The sequence below is a fragment of the Capricornis sumatraensis genome, chromosome 2 (genome assembly GCF_032405125.1).
Source record: "Capricornis sumatraensis isolate serow.1 chromosome 2, serow.2, whole genome shotgun sequence".
Lineage (NCBI taxonomy): Eukaryota > Metazoa > Chordata > Mammalia > Artiodactyla > Bovidae > Capricornis > Capricornis sumatraensis.
Genome location: NC_091070.1, coordinates 59,827,530 through 59,845,902, shown reverse-complemented (window position 1 = coordinate 59,845,902; position 18,373 = coordinate 59,827,530). Strand labels below are relative to the sequence as shown.

At 35.5% G+C, this 18,373-nt stretch overlaps 1 protein-coding gene across 2 annotated transcripts in view; it reads right to left on the bottom strand.

Moving 5' to 3' along the window:
* Positions 1-18,373, bottom strand: part of NEMF (nuclear export mediator factor) — a 54,908-nt gene that overhangs the window by 13,241 nt on the left and 23,294 nt on the right. Inside the window, exons 16-22 of one of the 2 annotated variants that reach the window (XM_068991485.1) lie at positions 14,625-14,713; positions 8,567-8,670; positions 7,143-7,205; positions 3,551-3,663; positions 2,188-2,245; positions 1,658-1,716; positions 1,461-1,581 (exon numbers count right to left, since the gene is read on the bottom strand). In XM_068991485.1, coding sequence (XP_068847586.1) covers positions 1,461-1,581; positions 1,658-1,716; positions 2,188-2,245; positions 3,551-3,663; positions 7,143-7,205; positions 8,567-8,670; positions 14,625-14,713 — 607 coding nt within the window. The remainder of the gene's footprint in view (positions 1-1,460; positions 1,582-1,657; positions 1,717-2,187; positions 2,246-3,550; positions 3,664-7,142; positions 7,206-8,566; positions 8,671-14,624; positions 14,714-18,373) is intronic. The other variant, XM_068991492.1, reaches the window with a different exon arrangement.

The window sequence follows — 18,373 nt, the reverse complement described above, 5'->3', positions numbered from 1 at the left end:
ATTCTATTCACTCCCTCCTCCAAAACATCACCAGAAAAATACTGGATCCTCCCCAAAGGTTACACTGACTTAGATAAAAGGATACTCTGTATCAGGAATTGACTGGAATAAAGATCTCCAAGATCCTATACCACAATAAATTTTTTAGACATTGCAATCATTTCTGCAATGAAAACTGTATCTTGTCTTTGTTATTTCCGAAATGAGAAAAATAGAAGCAGTTATAGAAATTCTGCCAATTTTATCATAATTTGCGCATGAGAACTGAAATGAAATAAAACAAGTTACGTAGCTGGCACGTAGCCAAGTGTTCACACTTTTGGAAAAGGAACACCATCTAGTGGTAATAATATGGTCCAGCTGTGCATGTGTGTGCTCTCGGTTGCTTCAGTCACGTCCAATTCTTTGCAACCCTATGGCCTGAGGGCCACAAGGCTCCTCTGTCCATGGATTCTCCAGGCAAGAATACTGGAGTGGGTTGCCATGCCCTCATCCAGGGGATCTTCCTGAACCAAGGATCGAACCCGTGTTTCCTGCATCTTCTCCAGGAACCTCACCTATAAAAATGAGATGCCACCAACCAAGGATGGTTGTGAGAATTCAATAAAAAATAATGTAAATAAAGTATTCATGTCAGGAACATGGTGAAAATTAAATAAAACAGAATCATGTACAACAGTAGTTGTTAAGTGAAACAATGAGATATTCTTAAAAAGCAACGACTGTAGAATATGTAAAAATAATTTCGAGGGCATATATTCCCTAGTTCCTTTAGGTAGGCAGGTTAATTTATTCCAGCAACCATAGCTGCTCTCTACTTGAAGCAAATATATTATTAAATCAAGGTAAATTCTCATAAGAAACTGCATGTATAATAACTCATCTTTGTATTGTTTCTAAATCCTAAATCCAAAAGTAAATACTTATTTATATATACCTGAGTCTATCTCTGATAAGCACATTTATGTATTATTACTCATTAATACTGGGCTTCCCAGGTGGCACTAGTGGTAAAGAACTCGCCTGTCAACGCAGGAGACCTTAGAGACCCGGGTTTGAACCCTGGGTCGGGAAGATCCCCTGGAGAAGACCACAGGAACCCACTCCAGTATTCCTGCCTGGAGAATGCCATGGACAGGAAATCCTGGCAGGCTACAGTTTACAGGGCTGCCAAGAGTTGGACACAACTGAAGCGACCTAGCATACATGTATGCAGTAAATATTGAAGTTTTACAATATAAACATACATTCAAGTATTGGTTATGGATTCAATTAAACACTTTATAATTCACTAGAAGTATACTGAACATTTCAAAAAACGAAAATTCAACAAGGTTGATAACAAGTTGGGTATTTTTGAAATTTTAATTATCCCAAAAGAGACGATCTTCTAAAACTTCAGAAGCAAAACTAGACAATGGAAAACATTATAAGTTACTTTATTAAAATCTGTATACTACCTAGTTGTTCCATTTCTTCTGATATGAGTTCACTTGTACAACTTGCCAGTGTCTCCATGTCTTCATCCTGCACTCTGACTTTTCGTTCACCCCGATGTCTCCAAACACAAGACTCATCTACCTACAGAAACAGTTCTTTTCATTGGTGGAATGTTAGGTAAGACTAGTAAAAATCAGGGAAAAAAAAAGAAGAATACCTTAAATAGGAAGCTAAACCCCATCATTAGATGTGAAGGAGGAAGGAAATTCTTTTTTCCTGCAAAGATAATGTACATTTTAAAAAATCCATTTTCTGCATTTTATGCTTATAAGGTATCTGATACAGTAGTCAAATGTGTTCTTTTTTTTTTTTTGGCTGTCATCAAGCAACATTTTCCATTAACAGACTTTGGCATTATGTATAGGAATAAGAATTAAGAAAGAAAAAATATGAATGCTTGCTCTCATCTTCCGGGTTAGTCAGATCCTGAATAATCTATTTTTAGAAAAAAGGTCATGCTATTTACTTTCTTACCCTTATAAACATAAACTATGTGAAAGGACATTGTCATTAATAAAAATATATATAGCATGAGCATGTCAAATGCTAAATTTGCCAAACCACAGTAAAATCTTCCTTATTTAATAACATACTTCATATATGAAATCAGAATTATTAGTTTCTGTTCTGAGAATGTTAGCAGATGGTCTTCAAACCTGTCTCCACAATCCACTGACAAGTCATTACCTCTTATCATGAAGCTTCCTGTGGTCAAATATTCCCCAGTTGGTGCTGTTTTAGATACCTGAGAAACACAATGATACATTATACTCTTGTCTTAAACACATTTTTAAAATTTTCACCTGAGAAAGTAAAGCCATATTAAAGCAAACAGCAGTATGTCCTGAAAAGTTTATAATTTAGCAAAAATTCTTAACACTGAAAGGATAAATATCTCTTCAAAGATAGGTGTAACTTTGTCGGTAACAAAGGGAAGAAATAACGAAGGATATACTACATCAATCATTTTCAAATACCATGGACCAAGCTTAACATAAAGGTATAAAACTATATTATATTAACTCTATTTATTACATTAAATCCTTTCCTGAGATGATTTTTTTCGTGGCTGGTTGTGGGGGTGGCGGATGAAATAATCTTTCATCTTATTTATTGGGGGGGTAATGAAATAACTTTTCATTTTAGTAAATAAGGATAATAGCTTATTTTTGAAAATATATTCTAACTTGGCAAAATAGGAAGTGAGCAATATAATTCCACAACTAAAAAAAATTTTACACATCTGTGAAACGAGCAAATCTGAGAGTATCTTTACTAGTAATAGGTATGCAAGGGATTAAAAGCACACTAAAAAAATCTATTCATAAAAGAATTAAAGCCATTTTTATTACACTGTACAAAAGGCAGAAAAAATAACCCCAGAAGTGATATTAATTTCCTAAGAACACAGTATCACAGCACAGCAGAAAACAAATATAAACAAATATAAAATGAAACTAAATCTAAGGGAGAATAATGGTATTGACCTTTTTTAATCTTGCTGTACAACTTTAAGACTTTGAAAAGCAATGTGAAATCATATATAGAATGAAGTACCATCAAGAAAATAGCATTAACCACAAAAAAATGGCAATTACTAAAACCAAGGGTATAGAAAAAAAAAAAAAACATCCACCCACCACTGATAACCACCCACCACTGATAACCTACTTTACAGGAAAAGCCAAAGATAATTCAGAAAATTTCAACAAAGATGAACAGGTGAAAGACCTTTTAAGGTCAGTGTGCCAGTAATAACTGGAACAGTCTATCCCATATAACTGCATGGATTGCTCTAAGTGTCTGCTCAAATCTTACCCTTCCAGAAAGGCTCTCCCTGACACTATATTCAAAATGGTAGCCTGTATCACTATCCCCTTACTATGCTTTAAAAAAACTTTGTTACCTGCCACTATATATTTTTCTTCAATATCAAAATGTCAACTCCATCACAAGGTACTTTATCTGCCTTGTTCAATTCCATACCCTCAAAATTTGGAACAGTTACCATTCTCACTAAATTAAGAAACAGGACCACAGCCCTTATTACCTGATGATGGTACACCCACCAAGCACTAGTGATAACTCGAGCGTCCCAAGCAGCACTGTAGCAAAGAGCCATTGTGCCAGCTTCAGTCAAGGTCCGAGGGGGAATTGGTTCTCCTGTAATAATGATACTACAATGTTTCAGTACCGAAGTTTGGACTTTCTAGAGCAAGACATGAAAACCATATACAGTATGACAGGTTCATTTCTTATATTTTAAATAACAATATCACACTTTAACTTCATCAGTGTATGAAGTTACTATTTTTATTTAAAAAATGTATTTATAGAGCAGGTTTTTAAATGGTCTAAGTAAACAAGTTCAGAAAATATCCTTTCACTTTTATCAGTAATTCTAACCTCATTCTAGAAAGGATAATTTAGAAAAACCTATTTAAAGGTTAAAGACCGCCAGAATTACTATATTGCCTAAAAAGTAAAAATCAAGAGCATATTAACAGATCCCTAAGAATTCAAATATTTTAAAACTAGGATATAATTCACATACTATAAAATTCACTTTTAAAGTATACAATTCTGAGTTTTGATATATTCATAAAGCTATACAATCATTACCATTAATTCCAGAACATTTTCATCATCTGCAAAAGAAATTCTGTATCTATTTACAGTCACTTTACATTTTTCCCAGCCACTGGCAATCACTAATCTACTTTCTGTTGCTATGGATTTTCCTATTTTGGGATTTCATATAAATGGAATCATATATACCTGGCTTCTTTCACTTAGCATGTTTTCAAGGTTCATTCATGTTAGAGCATTTGTCAATACTTCATTTCCTTTTAAGACTGAATAATATTCTACTTTATGGATATACCACATTGTATCTATTTATCAACTGACAGAGATACAGGTTGGGGATTCCCTGGTTGCTCAGTGGTAAAGAATCCACTTGCCAATGCAGGAGACTCAGGTTTGATCCCTGCATTGGGAAAATCCCCTGGAGAAGGAAATGGCAACCCACTCCAGTATTCTTGCTTGGGAAATCCCATGGACAGAGGAGCCTGGTGGGCTATGGGGTCACAATGAATGGGACACAACTTAGTGACTAAACAACAGTAACAACAGAGATACAGGGTATTTCCATTTTTTGGCTATTGTAAGTATCTGCACACAAGTTTGGACACATTTTAAATTATCTTGGGTACATATCTAAGAGTGGGTCACATGGTAAATACTATGTTTAACTTTTTCAGAAACTATCAAACTCTTTCCTACTGCAGCTAGATCATTGTCCATTCCCACCAGCAGTGTATAAAGAGTCCAGTCTCTCCACTACTTCACCAACTCATTACTGTTTTTGGCTTTTTTATTTGGATTTTTCCCCACCCTGTGTGGCTTGTGGAATTTTCTTCCCTAACCAGTGACTGAACCCGAGCCCTCAGCACAGACAGCTTGGAGTTCTAATAACTAGATCGCTAGGAATTTCCACTGTGTTTTTCAACTATTCTTGTGGGTGTTAAGTGGCATTTCACTGTGGTTTTGATTTGCATTTCCTTAATGGATGAATGATGCTGAGCATCTTATCATGTGCTTGTGGGCTACTTGTATATCTTTAGAGAAATATCTATTTGACATTTTAAAAACTGTTCATTTTAAAATTGCCTTTCTACTGTTGACTCAAAACAGTTCTAGAGTTTTTTGGATATTGGTCCTTTATCAGATAAATGATTTGAAAATATTTTCTCCCATTTCTGTGGAGTGTCTTTTAATTTTTTTGATAGAATCCTTTGAATTAAAGTTTTAGTTTCTGCATAACTCTAATTTACATTTTTTTCTTTGGCTGCTTATGCTTTTGATGTCATATCTAAAATGACACCAAAGCCAATGACTTCCAGAGCCAATATTCTTCTAATAGTCTTAGAGTTTTAGCTCTTAAATTTAGGTCTATGATGTATTTGAGTTCATTTTTATAAGTGGTAGGAAGTTCCTATTTCTAACTTCATTCTTTGGCACATGGATATTAATTGCCCCAGCCCTATTTGTTGAAAAGATTATTCTATCCTTCCTGAATGGCCTTGGCACCCTTGCTAAAAATCAACTGACTATAAACAAGGAATCTCAATTCTCTTTATTAATCTATCAGTTCATTCTCATACCAATACCACACTCACTGTCTTGATACCACACTGACAGCTGTTTTGTAGGAGGTTTTGAGGAAGTGTGAGGACTCCAATTTTGTTCTCCATTTTCAAGAATGATTTGGCTAATCTGGTTTCTCTGCATTTCCACATGAATTTTAGGATGAATTTTGTCTATCTCTGCAAAAACAGGCAGTGGTGAGAAAGACTGCACCACATTTGTTGATTAGTGTGGGAAACACTGCCATCAGAACAATATTAAGACTTCTAATTTATAAACATTGGAAATCTTCCCATTTATTTAGATCTTCTTTAATTTCTTTCAATGATGTTTTGTAGTTTGGTGTATATGTCTTACTTTTTGGTAAGTTTGTTACTAAATATTTTATTCTTCTTCAATGCTGTTATAAGAGGATGTTTTATTAATTTCCTCTTAATATTGTTCATTACTAGTATATAAAAACATAACTGACATTTTATATACTGACCTTATATCCTAGATACTGCTGAACTTGTTAACTAATAATTTTTGGTGGATTCCTTAAGGTTTTAAATATATAAAATTATGCCATTTGCAATCAGAGACACTTTTATCTGTTCCTTACCAATTTGGATATTTTAAACTTTTCACCGCCTAACTGCCTACTCAGAACCTCCATATGATGTTGAGTAGAAGCATGGCAACAACAGATGTGCTCATCTTATTCCTGATCTTGGGGGAAAAGCTCTCAGTCTTTCCCAATTAAGCATGATTTTTAGCTGTGAATTTTTTATAGATGTTATTTACCAACTTGAGGACATGTCCATCTATTCTTAGTTTGCTGAGTATTTTTATCACAAATGAGTACTAGACTACCGCCAAAGGCTTTTAGGCTTTTTTGCATTAGTTGAGATCATCATGCGGTTTTTGTCCTCTATGCTACTGATATACTGTATTACACTGATTAATTTTCATATGTTAAATTAACCTTGCATTCCTGGGAATAAATCCCATTTTATCATATGTATAATCCTTATAATATACTGCTAGATTCAATTTCCTAATAGTCTGTTGAGGATTTTTGTGTCTCTATTCATAAGTGATATTGATCAGTGGTTTCCTTCACTGTGATATCTTTGTCTGGTTTTGTTATTAGGGTAATACTGGTCCCAAAGAATGAGTTAGAAAGTTCCTGTCTCTTGTGTCTTTTGGAAGAGTTTATGAAGGATTGAATTTCAGTCTTCTTTAAAAGTCCTACAGATATTAGGAATTTGAATCTTATTTTTTCAGTTAGTATAGTTAAAGGTTTATCAATTTTATTGATCTTTTCAAAGAACTAACTTTGGTTTTATTGATTTTCTCTACAGTCTGTTTTATTTCTACTCTATATCTTACTGATGGACTGAAACATCATTATAATAAAGTGTCCCTTACCCCTATTAGTGTTTTTTCTCTTATACTAAAAATAGTTTAAACAAAATAAAAGTTCTGAATAACAGAATGAATTACATTACCTGTTGGATTCTTAATTACACAGCTAGTTGCTCCATGAAGGTCAGCATGGACATAAATGTCCCCTTTAAAACAAATAAATAGTACTGTAAGTCTTATTTCTGTTTAAGTTGAAATCGTTTACTTATTATTTAAAGCGTTCAAAACCCAAAACGTATAAGAAAATAAATAAAGAAAAGACCATCTCCCACCATGGGAGGATTTCTCATAGGCCTCCTCAGAGGAAAGCTATGCTAATAAGGCAGATAAAATGGTCATAGTTCTTCTCCCTCCCTCTGTCCACACCTCTCTGCTCTATGACCCTGAAGCTGCATCAAGAGGTGGAGTCCACTTCCCTGTCACTCAAATATGGTCCTACCCCTTGACAAAGAGAATGTGGCAGACATGACCAAATGCCAGTTCCCAGTCTAGGCCTAGACAGGCTTGTATGCTTCCTCTTTTTCCTCTCAGAAATTTGCTGAGTTACCATATAAGCGAGCCCAGGCTAGCCTGCTGATTGGTGAGAGACACCTGGTGATGAGTGAGTCATCGTAGCAAATGCAAACAAAGGTCCTAAGGACCACAGATGGTTGACAAATGTGACAAACAATCATGAAGCCAGACTGAAGATAAGTAAGAAATGAGACTAGAGAAGAAGCCAGGAACCCTGCAAGCCACAATAAGGACTTCTAGTTTTATTCTGAAATGTGTGATGACAAATAAATGAGGAAATAGATGAATGCATGGATGATGGTCAACTAGGGAAAAGTAAAGTGCCTGGTTTCTAACAGAAAAAATGAGCAGCCACTGTTTGCCATGGATAGTTCATCTGAGATTTGAAACTCAAAGAAGAGCAAATCCCATACAGTTCCATGAAAGGCTCAGCTCACAATGAAGAGAGTTAGAGAAGACAGAAAGCAAGCCCTGGGCACCATGTAACCTGAACCCTGTTGTTTTCTTTCCTGCTTCTGGATCCTCAAAGGACATGAGATTAGCTCTCATATTGATTATTGATTTCTGATACCCATACTGAGGGTTCAGCCACAGTGAAGTGATGGTTATCAGCAAACAAAAACAAATGAGAGGCCTTACAACACAGGGGTGAAGCCCTGTTTCTAAATGCATAAAACGTTTGCAAACTTCAGCATTTAAAAATTAAGCTTTAAAAAATTTGATGTCCAGCCAGTTTGGAAAATTAAAAGCTATTTTGTTAATATAGCAGAAAATCAGAAATCTAATACTACAGATTAGCTGAGCATTAATCCTTTAGGAATATTCACTTAAAATGAAAATTTAAGTATCAAAGCACATATTCAACCATAAACCATGAAACTCTACCAATTAAATCTGTCAAACAAAAGAGTACAAGATGAAAATCTACACCTAACACTGAGATAACCAATCCAATTACTTAAGAAAAAATTTTTAGAATTTTAATCTTACTTACCTGGTGTCAAGTATCTTTTCACAATTATTTCATTCTGTTGCTGATCTCGTCCACCAATAATTAGATAGTTCTCTGAGCTAATGAACCAGAGGAATTTCTCAAACCTACCAAATTTTAAAGAAAAAAGTTAACATTTTTTTCCCTTCATAGTTGCCTGAATTCAGATCCTTTTACTCAACAAAATGAACCAGAAGGCTCTCCTATGTGTAGGTTAAGACAACTTGATGGCTTAATTTCTTTTAAGGTATCAAGCTGAATTTTACTGAAAACTTGTAATAAATTGCCTTAGGATATTCTTAAAACAGTCTTAGTAGAAAGCAATTTAATATTATGTTTAAAAAAATGTTTTCTCTTTATCTCCTTCCCATATAGACAGTCTTAGATTGAAGTTGTAATAATGAATTACAAAAAACATAAAATGTCACCTGGTCCCTAGGTTTAGCTCTCTTTCAGTGGGGCACTGGATATTCTTTGGGACTGCAGGTAAGAAAGAAAAATTGTTTTCCCATTCTGTCCTCAATCAACTGAATGTTTACATATATGACATTCTTTGTCCTCAATTAATCAACTTAATGTTTACATACATGACATTCTTTACATTTAAAATATGTAAAACCAAAAATTGTCATCAGAAGTGTAAAATTATTTTTCTGAAGAAGCAAATTAACTTGGGTTTTCATGGTTAATACATACCACCACTGATAAAACGAGTGTAACTGTCAAATTTAAAATGGATAACCAACAAAGACCTATTGTATAGCACATGGAACTCAGCTCAATGTTATGTGCCAGCCTGGATGGGAGGCGGGATTGGGGGAGAACGGATACATGCATATGTATGGCTGAGTCCTTTTGCTATTCACCTGAAACTACCACAACACTGTTAACCGGCTATACACCCCAATACAAAATAAGGTTTGTTTTTTTTTAATTGAAGAGTGTATATTTGTATGATATTTAGAAAATGAGATGAACATAAATATTTCTATGCTACATATGACTAGTAAGATAATCTTTTTATGATTTAACCTACAATTTTAAAATTCCTGGCTAAATATGATAGATTGGGGAATTCCCTGGTGGTCCAGTGGCCAAGACTCTTTACTCCCAATGCAGAGGGACCAGGTTCGATCCCTGGTCAAGGAACTAGACTCCTCATGCTGCAACTAAGGGACTTGGCATACCCAAATAAATAAATATTTTTAAAAAAATGACAGGTTGAGCACAGGCATTAAACAAAACTATCTTATATCAAATATAACAGCAGAAGGATTCTACTCTTATTTTCTAAAATGATTTTTTATTAAGTAATACATATACATGGCTCAAATTTTAAGACTATATAGAAATATAGAGTGACAGATCCTACATCTCTATCTTCTACCACTGCTGCTGACCAAGGGGGTCATTAGCTTCTGATGTACCCCTCTCAAGTATTTCTTTATATATAAAAAAGCTAAAATAAACTGCTTATTCTAAACCTTTTCTTTAGACACAACACACTGTTCTGCATCTTTTTTTCTCTTTTTACTTAAAAATATATTTTCCTCATTGCTGAATGGAGGTACTACGGATTTAACCACTTCCCCACTGATGGTAAAAAGGTTTGTAAAATGACATATATCCAATAAGGACACAAAGAATGAGAAAGGTAAATTCAGGATGTATTTTGTAATCATCCTAGCAAAGGAATGGATAACAGGCCAAAAAAAAGTCAACTCATCAAAAGAAAGCAATAAAGAAGACAAAAAAGAACATAGAATGGGACACATAGAAAGCAAACAGTAAGACAGTAGATTTAAACCAAAATATATCAGAAACTATATTAAATATAAACATAGTCAATTCTCTTGGAGATTCCCTGGTGGCTCAGATGGTCAAGAATCTGCCTTCAATGAGAGAGACCTGGGTTCTATCCCCAGGTTGGGAAGATCCCCTGGAGAAAGGAATGGCAATCCAGTCCAGTATTCTTGCCTGTAGAATTTATGGACAGAGGAGCCTGGTGGGCTACAGTCCATGTGGTCACAAAGAGTTGGACACGACTGAGTGACGAACACACACACACAGTCATTTTTCCAGGTAAAATGCAAAGACTGTCAGACTGGGAAAAAAATGATATATATATATCCTTTAAAACATAAGGATATAAAAATGTTGAAATACAATGACAGCAAAACATAATACCATGCAAACACTAACCAAAACCAGTTGAAACAGTCTGAACATTTCGCATAGACAGATAAAATAGATGTAAGTTAAAAGGACATTTCATTAAAAGTAATAAAAGGCTCAATTACTGAAAAGAGAAAACAGTTCTATATTGGTATCACCTAACTAGATAGCCTTAACATATATGAAGCAAAAATGCAAAAGTAAAAGGAGCGACAATCCATAATTATATGATATTCAACACATCTCTCTCAGTAATTGGAAAAACAATCATTAAAAAGAATCAAAGGTGCCAAAAATTTGAACATGATTAATAAACATGACTTGATATTTAAAGAAATGTACTCAATAACTCTAGAAAAGACATTCTTTTCAATTATACATGAAACATTTATAAATAAAGCTGTCTATAGACTGGACCAGGAAACAAGTTTCAATAAACATCAAATGTCTGAGATACAGAATATCATCTCTATTACACCAATTAAGCTAAAAATCAGTAACAAAAATATAACCAATCCCCCTCTCAATATGTTCAGAAAGTAAGACATATACTTCTAAATAATGCACGGGTGGAGAAATCACATTGGAAATGAGAATATATCTTGACATGAAAGATAATGAAAATACTAAACAACAAAATGCTGTAGATGAAGATAAACCCATGCTGATATAAATTTATTGCTTAACTATATTAGAAAAGAAGCTGAGGGAAGGGGGAAAAAAATCAATGAACTAAGCTTCTGTTTCCAGAAACCAGAAAGGGAAATGCAAAAAAAGACCCAAAGAAAAGCACAAAGATGAAAATAATTCTTAAAATATTACATATATAATATGGAGATCAATAGTTAAAAACTAGTTTTTTAAGGATCCTAATACTACTGAAAATCTTCTGATCAGATTAATTAAGAAAAAGAGAAGGCACAAATAATTCTTGAATGAAAACAGAGAAGTAATTAAAGATTCTAGGGATGTTAAAAAGTTAAGTGGAGGGACTCCCCTGATGAACTAGTGGTTAAAACTCCACGCTTCCACTAGAGGGGGCACAGGTTTGATCCCTGGCCAGAGAACTAAGATCCCACATGCCACATGGTACAGCCAAAAGAGAGAAAAGAAAGTTAAGTTGGATATTAATAAACTTTTTGCCAATAAATTTCAAACTTTGGACAAAATAGACAACATCTTAGAAAAGCACTGCTAACCAAAACTAGAAAATCTGAGTGGTCCTGTTATTTACTAAAGAATTTGAATTTGTAATGAAAAACTTTCCCATAAAGAAAATCTCAGCTGACTTCCATCAAGGACAGTTGACAAAGGAACACTTCTCAGTTGTTTTATGAGATAATATAATCTTGTATCAATAGCTAACAAAAGCATTATGAGAAATGAAAATTACACATCAATGATATTCAAGAGATGTTAGAGAAAAAAGAAAAAAAATTTTGAAAGCTGGAAAATAAATGGACAAATGAGCTGACTCAAGAAGCTGAATCCTAAGCTGATGGTGCAAAAAGTCAAGAAACAAATCAACTTACGCTTGTGTGACCCATAAAAAGCACAAGGTACTGCTAGAAATAGGTTTAAGATGAAGTTTAAAACAGAAAGGCTGGCTAAAAATCTGATTAAGAAGTAACAACTTCCGTAGATCTTTCCAGCTTTGAACATGGTGGTAATTACCCCTTCAACATTCTAACAGAAAAGCCAGAAATTAAACCTATAAAAAGGGTACAAAGAGGATCACTGGACTAGGGGAAATAAATCACAAATTATATATATTAATATGTAAAAATAGGGCAATTAAGTAAATGTATGAAATACTGGATACTAAGACTCTCTAGCTTATTATTTCCACTGGTCCCCTAAAACGGAGACAACCAAGTCTTCACTTTACAAGCATAAGCACAAGAAACTTTTCTAGGAAATGAGACCAGCTGAAGAGGCAAAAAGTGGCAAAAAGACATTCAGAGTTGCACAGAAAATGGACGACACAGATTATTTTACAAGTCCAACAAACCACAAAGAACTTCCAATCAGCATTTTACAGTTCTACTAGAAAACATGAGCAGACAGTCAAGGATCACCAGACATTAACACAAGTGAACACTGGAGACAAAACCAAAAAATAGAAAAAGAAACTTGGAGAAGACAGACCTATTAAGAAAAGAATATTAAATAAAATGTAATACAGCAAAACTATTCTCAGTTATAAAGAAATATACTGTTAAAAAACAGAAATTTTTAAAGTAACACTGAAATAACCAAAAATAGCTCAAAACTTAAACATGATAGGAAGAAATAGAAGATCAAAAAATTCAATGGAAGGATTGAAGATAAAGTTGAAAAAAAAACTCAGAATACAGAACAAGAAGAGAGAGATGGAAAAAAAAGGCAGTGAAACCGGACAACTGTTGAGGGGGTCCCATATGTACAAAATAAGACTTTTAGAAAGTAAGAAAAAGAACGCAAAACAAAAAACAAACAGAGGGTAGGCGATTTTCTAAGAAATAGTTCAAGAAAATTTCTGTTTCCAAATGAAAAATGCTCACAAATTATCCATCATAAGGATAAAAACATCCTTACCAACCTATATTCTTGTGAAATTTTGGAAAATTAAGAGGAAAAAAAAAAAAGATCCAGAAGTTTACAGAAAAGCAAAAACAAGTTTCCTATTAAAATTCAACTGTCAAATGACACCAAACTTCAAGATCAAATCTGGAAGTTAATACAATGGAAAATGCCTTTTCAAAAGTCTGAGGAAAACATTTTCAAATTAGAATTCAATACCCATCCAAACTGTTAAGAGTAAAATAATTTTTTTAGACATTGGAGACCTCAAAATTTTACCTCTTACATACCCCCTTTTCATGAAGATTCTAGACCACACAGTCCATCAACAAAGAAAATGGAAGTTTGAGATTCAGAAGAGAGAGGTTAAAGAGAACTTGCAGAATAGCAATAAAAGGAGAATTTAAAATGCTTAGAGAAAACTAATACAGTATTGTAAAGTAAAATGAAGTAAAAATAAAAATTAAAAAAATAATAAAAATAAAAAATAAAATAAAATGCTTAGAGAAAACATCTAGAACAAAGTAGATCAAAAAGCTCCAAGGAAGACTTCAGCAAGGAGATGATATTGATAAGATTCCAATTGTCTGAACATACTTGGAAGATAATTTGAACATGATTACTAATAAGAACAAAAGAAAAAGAAAGTAAATGAAACAAGACAATTATTAACTTCAGGGAAGATAAAATGCTGAGCAGGAAAGGAAAAGAAAGCAGAATACTGTATGAACCAGCTGTGACTACAATTTAAATATCCATAATACTCAATACAGAATATCAATCTTGACAAAATTATGCTGTAACTATATTGAGAAGCTAGGTGATGTATGTGTATGTAATGGAGCACAAATGAAAAGAATAAAATCTTCATCTTTCCATAATGGGAAGTTATTAAGAGTATAAAACAGAAAAATTAGGCAGCAATACATTACTAAGAGAAATGGAAGTACACAGCAAAAGAATCAGCTAAAAGAACTAAAAGCTTCCTTGAGAGAGGAGGCAGTAAGAGCAGGCAGAGACTTCCCTGGTGGTCCAGCGGTAAAGAATCCACCTTGCAATGTAGGTGACATGGTTTTAATCCCTGGTCAGGGAACTAACCCCACAGGCCACAGAGCAACTAAGTCCATGGGCAACAACTCGATAGGCCACAACTATTAGAGCCTGCCCTCCTGGGAGCCCACATGTCACACTCTGAGACCACTAGCTACAAAAGTTTGCAGGGTTAGTGGTTTTTAACAAGCTTTGTAGAACTGCTTGATTTTCTAAACAATGTGCATGTAGAAGTTTGATAAAAACAAAATATATTTCAAAAATGAACACTTACCAATATACTTTTCTTGCTTTTTGAATAGAGGTAACTGTTTGGACTTCTTTTAAGGTTTGCTTTGTTTTCTTTTCTGCTGATTTGAATGCCTATTTATAAGAAAAGAGTTTTTAAGTAATTTGCTGAAAATTTTATTTAAATAATACCAAGTAAATGATAGGGCAAGAAATAGTTTAGATGTCACGAAATGACATAATCTATATATTAATACACATAACATGCACATGAAGGTAATGAAAAAAACTCTGCTTTAAACATTAAAATGATTTTAAACAAATATCTGCTCAAGACCTTCAAAAAAAAAACGCGGCGGGGGCGGGGGGCACGGTTCAAACAGTTCACTTGTTTGCCAGATAATTAGTGCAACCATACAGGAGGTTTGGGGCTAGATGTCAGACACACAATGAATAAATCACTGGGGTCTAGGAGAAGAGATATATAAATACATAATTATTCAAATAAACATGGTAAATGCTACAAAGGATGCTACAAGAGTGTAACAAGGGAGTCCAGATTTATCATTGATTATGGTCAAAGGTATTTCTGAGGAAATGGCACTTAGCCTAAAGCCTGAAGGATTAATGGAATTACCAACACAAAGAATAAAAAGATACTTGCAGCTTGATCAGCAAGTATGATCACAGGGTAAAGTGTCAAAAAATGAGGTTGGAGAGGAAGATAGAAGTAAGTCATGAAGGCCATTCATTTAACAGATTTTAGTGTGACTGGGTTCCAGGCAATATTCTAGGGACTGGGACACAGCAATGAATAAAACAGATAAAAGATTTCATGTTCATACAATCTACATTCTAGAGGGAAGACAGATAATCATATGTTGGGGTGTATGTTTTTAAACAAGAAAAACAAAGAGTAAAGAGAAACTGAGGGCAGTCGTATTTTTACTTAGAATGGTCCAAAAAGGCCTTTCTGATAAAGGCTTATTTAAGTAGACATATGAATGAAGAGGGGGATCCAACCACAAAAAATCTGAGGGAAGAATGTTCTCGGCAGAAAGAGTAGGAAGTGCAAACGCCCTGAGAAAGTAGCACGGGCCACTGTTGTAGGAACAGCTTAAGATCCCACTGTAGTTGGAAAGAGTATGTAACCGTCTGCTGCAGTTACCAAATCATGTCCAACTCTTGTGACCCCATGGATTACAGCCCACGAGGCTCTTTTGTCTATGCGATTCTTCAGGCGAGAATACTGAAGTGGGTTGCCATTTCTTTCTCCAGGGGATCTTCCCAACCAGGGATCAAACTCATCTCCAGCACTGCAAGTGGAGTCTTCACTGACTGAGCCACCAGGGAAGCCCCGTTTAACAGGATAGGTGATGTGATCAAAGGGAAGCAGATCGTGTAGGACCTGATGGGCCAAAAGGGCTTTACAGTGTCTTAAATAAGATGGGAAGAAACTGGAAGATCTGAACAGAGAAAAAACACTTCACTTTTATTTAATAGGAGTTATTGAATATGAGAATACTCCAAGATGACACCAGCATTTTTAACTTGAGCAAAGGGGAAATTACTGAGATAGAGAAATCCAGTGAAGACAGGCTTAGGGGAGAAAATAAATACTGAAAACATACACATTTTAAGCAAAATTATATTTGAAAACTATTTCTGAATTTGAAAACCTCATTTAAAAATGGAAGAAATAATTCAGTTCAATTCAGTTCAGTTGCTTTTCAGTCATGTCTGACTCTTTGTAACCCCACGAACCACAGCACACCAGGCCTCCCTGTCCATTACCAACTCCCGGAGTCCACCCAAACCCATGTCCATCAAGTCAATGATGCCATCCAACAATCTCATCCTCTGTCGCCCCCTTCTCCTCCTGACCCCAATCCCTCCCATCATCAGAGTCTTTCCCAATGAGTCAAATCTTCGCATGAGGTGGCCAAAGTACTGGAGTTTCAGCTTTAGCATCAGTCCTTCCAGTGAACAACCCAGGACTGATCTCCTTTAGAATGGATTGGTTGGATCTCCTTGCAGTCCAAGGGACTCTCAAGAGTCTTCTCCAACACCACAGTTCAAAACCATCAATTCTTCGGCACTCAGCTTTCTTCACAGTCCAACTCTCACATCCATACATGACTACTGAAAAAACCATAGCCTTGACTAGACAGACCTTTGTTGGCAAAGTCATGTCTCTGCTTTTGAATATGCTATCTAGGCTGGTCATAACTTTCCTTCCAAGGAGCGAGCGTCTTTTAATTTCATGGGTGCAGTCACCATCTGCAGTGATTTTGGAGCCCAGAAAAATAAAGTCAGCCACTGTTTCCCCATCTATTTCCCATGAAGTGATGGGACCGGATGCCATGATCTTAAGTTTTCTGAATGTTGAGCTTTAAGCCAACTTTTTCACTCTCCTCTTTCATCAAGAGGCTTTTTAGTTCCTCTTCACTTTCTGCCATAAGGGTGATGTCATCTGCATATCTGAGGTTATTGATATTTCTCCCGGCAATCTTGATTCCAGCTTGTGCTTCTTCCAGCCCAGAGTTTCTCATGATGTATTCTGTATATGAGTTAAATTAGCAGGGTGACAATATACAGCCTTGATGTACTCCTTTTCCTATTTGGAACCAGCCTGTTGCTCCATGTCCAGTTCTAACTGTTGCTTCCTGACCTGCATATAGGTTTCTCAAGAGGCAGGTCAGGTGGTCTGGTATTCCCATCTCTTTCAGAATTTTCCAGTCTGTTGTGATCCACATAGTCAAAGGCTTTGGCATAGTCAATAAAGCAGAAATAGATGTTTTTCTGGAACTCTCTTGCTTTTTCAATGATCCATCAGATGTTGGCAATTTGATCTCTGGTTCCTCTGCCTTTTCTAAAACCAGCTTGAACATCTGGAAGTTCACAGTTCACGTACTGATGAAGCCTGGCTTGGAGAATTTTGAGCATTACTTTACTACTGTGTGCTGCTTAATAAATATTTTCTGCTTCTGTTAGGTCCATACCATTTCTGTCCTTTATTGAGCCCATCTTTGCATGAAATGTTCCCTGGTGCTGCTGCTGTTGCCAAGTCGCTTCAATTGTGTCCGACTCTTAGTGACCCCATAGACGGCAGCCCACCAGGCTCCCACATCCCTGGGAGTCTCCCGGCAAGAACATGAGTGGGTTGCCATTTCCTTCTCCAATGCATGAAAGTGAAAAGTGAAAGTGAAGTCGCTCAGTCGTGTCCAACTCCTAGCAACCCCGTGGACTGCAGCCTACCAGGCTCCTCCATCCATGGGATTTGCCAGGCAAGAGTACTGGAGTGGGGTGCCATTGCCTTCTCCATTGAGTGCAATTGTGTGGTAGTTTGAGCATTCTTTGACATTGCCTTTCTTTGGGATTAGAATGAAAACTGACCTTTTCCAGTCCTGTGGCCACTGCTGAGTTTTCCAGATTTGCTGACATATTGAGTGCAGCACTTTCACAGCATTCTTTTAGGATCTGAAATAGCTCAACTGGAATTCCATCACCTCCACTAGCTTTATTCATAGTGATATTTCCTAAGGCCCACCTGACTTCATATCCAGGATGTCCAGCTCTACATGAGTGTGAGTGATCACACCTTCGTGATTATCTTGGTCGTGAAGATCTTTTTTGTATAGTTCTTCTGTGTATTCTTGCCACCTCTTTTAATATCTTCTGCTTCTGTTAGGTCCATACCATTTCTGTCCTTTATTGAGCCCATCTTTGCATGAAATGTTCCCTTGGTGTGTCTTAATTTTCTTGAAGAGAACTCTAGTCTTTCCCATTCTATTG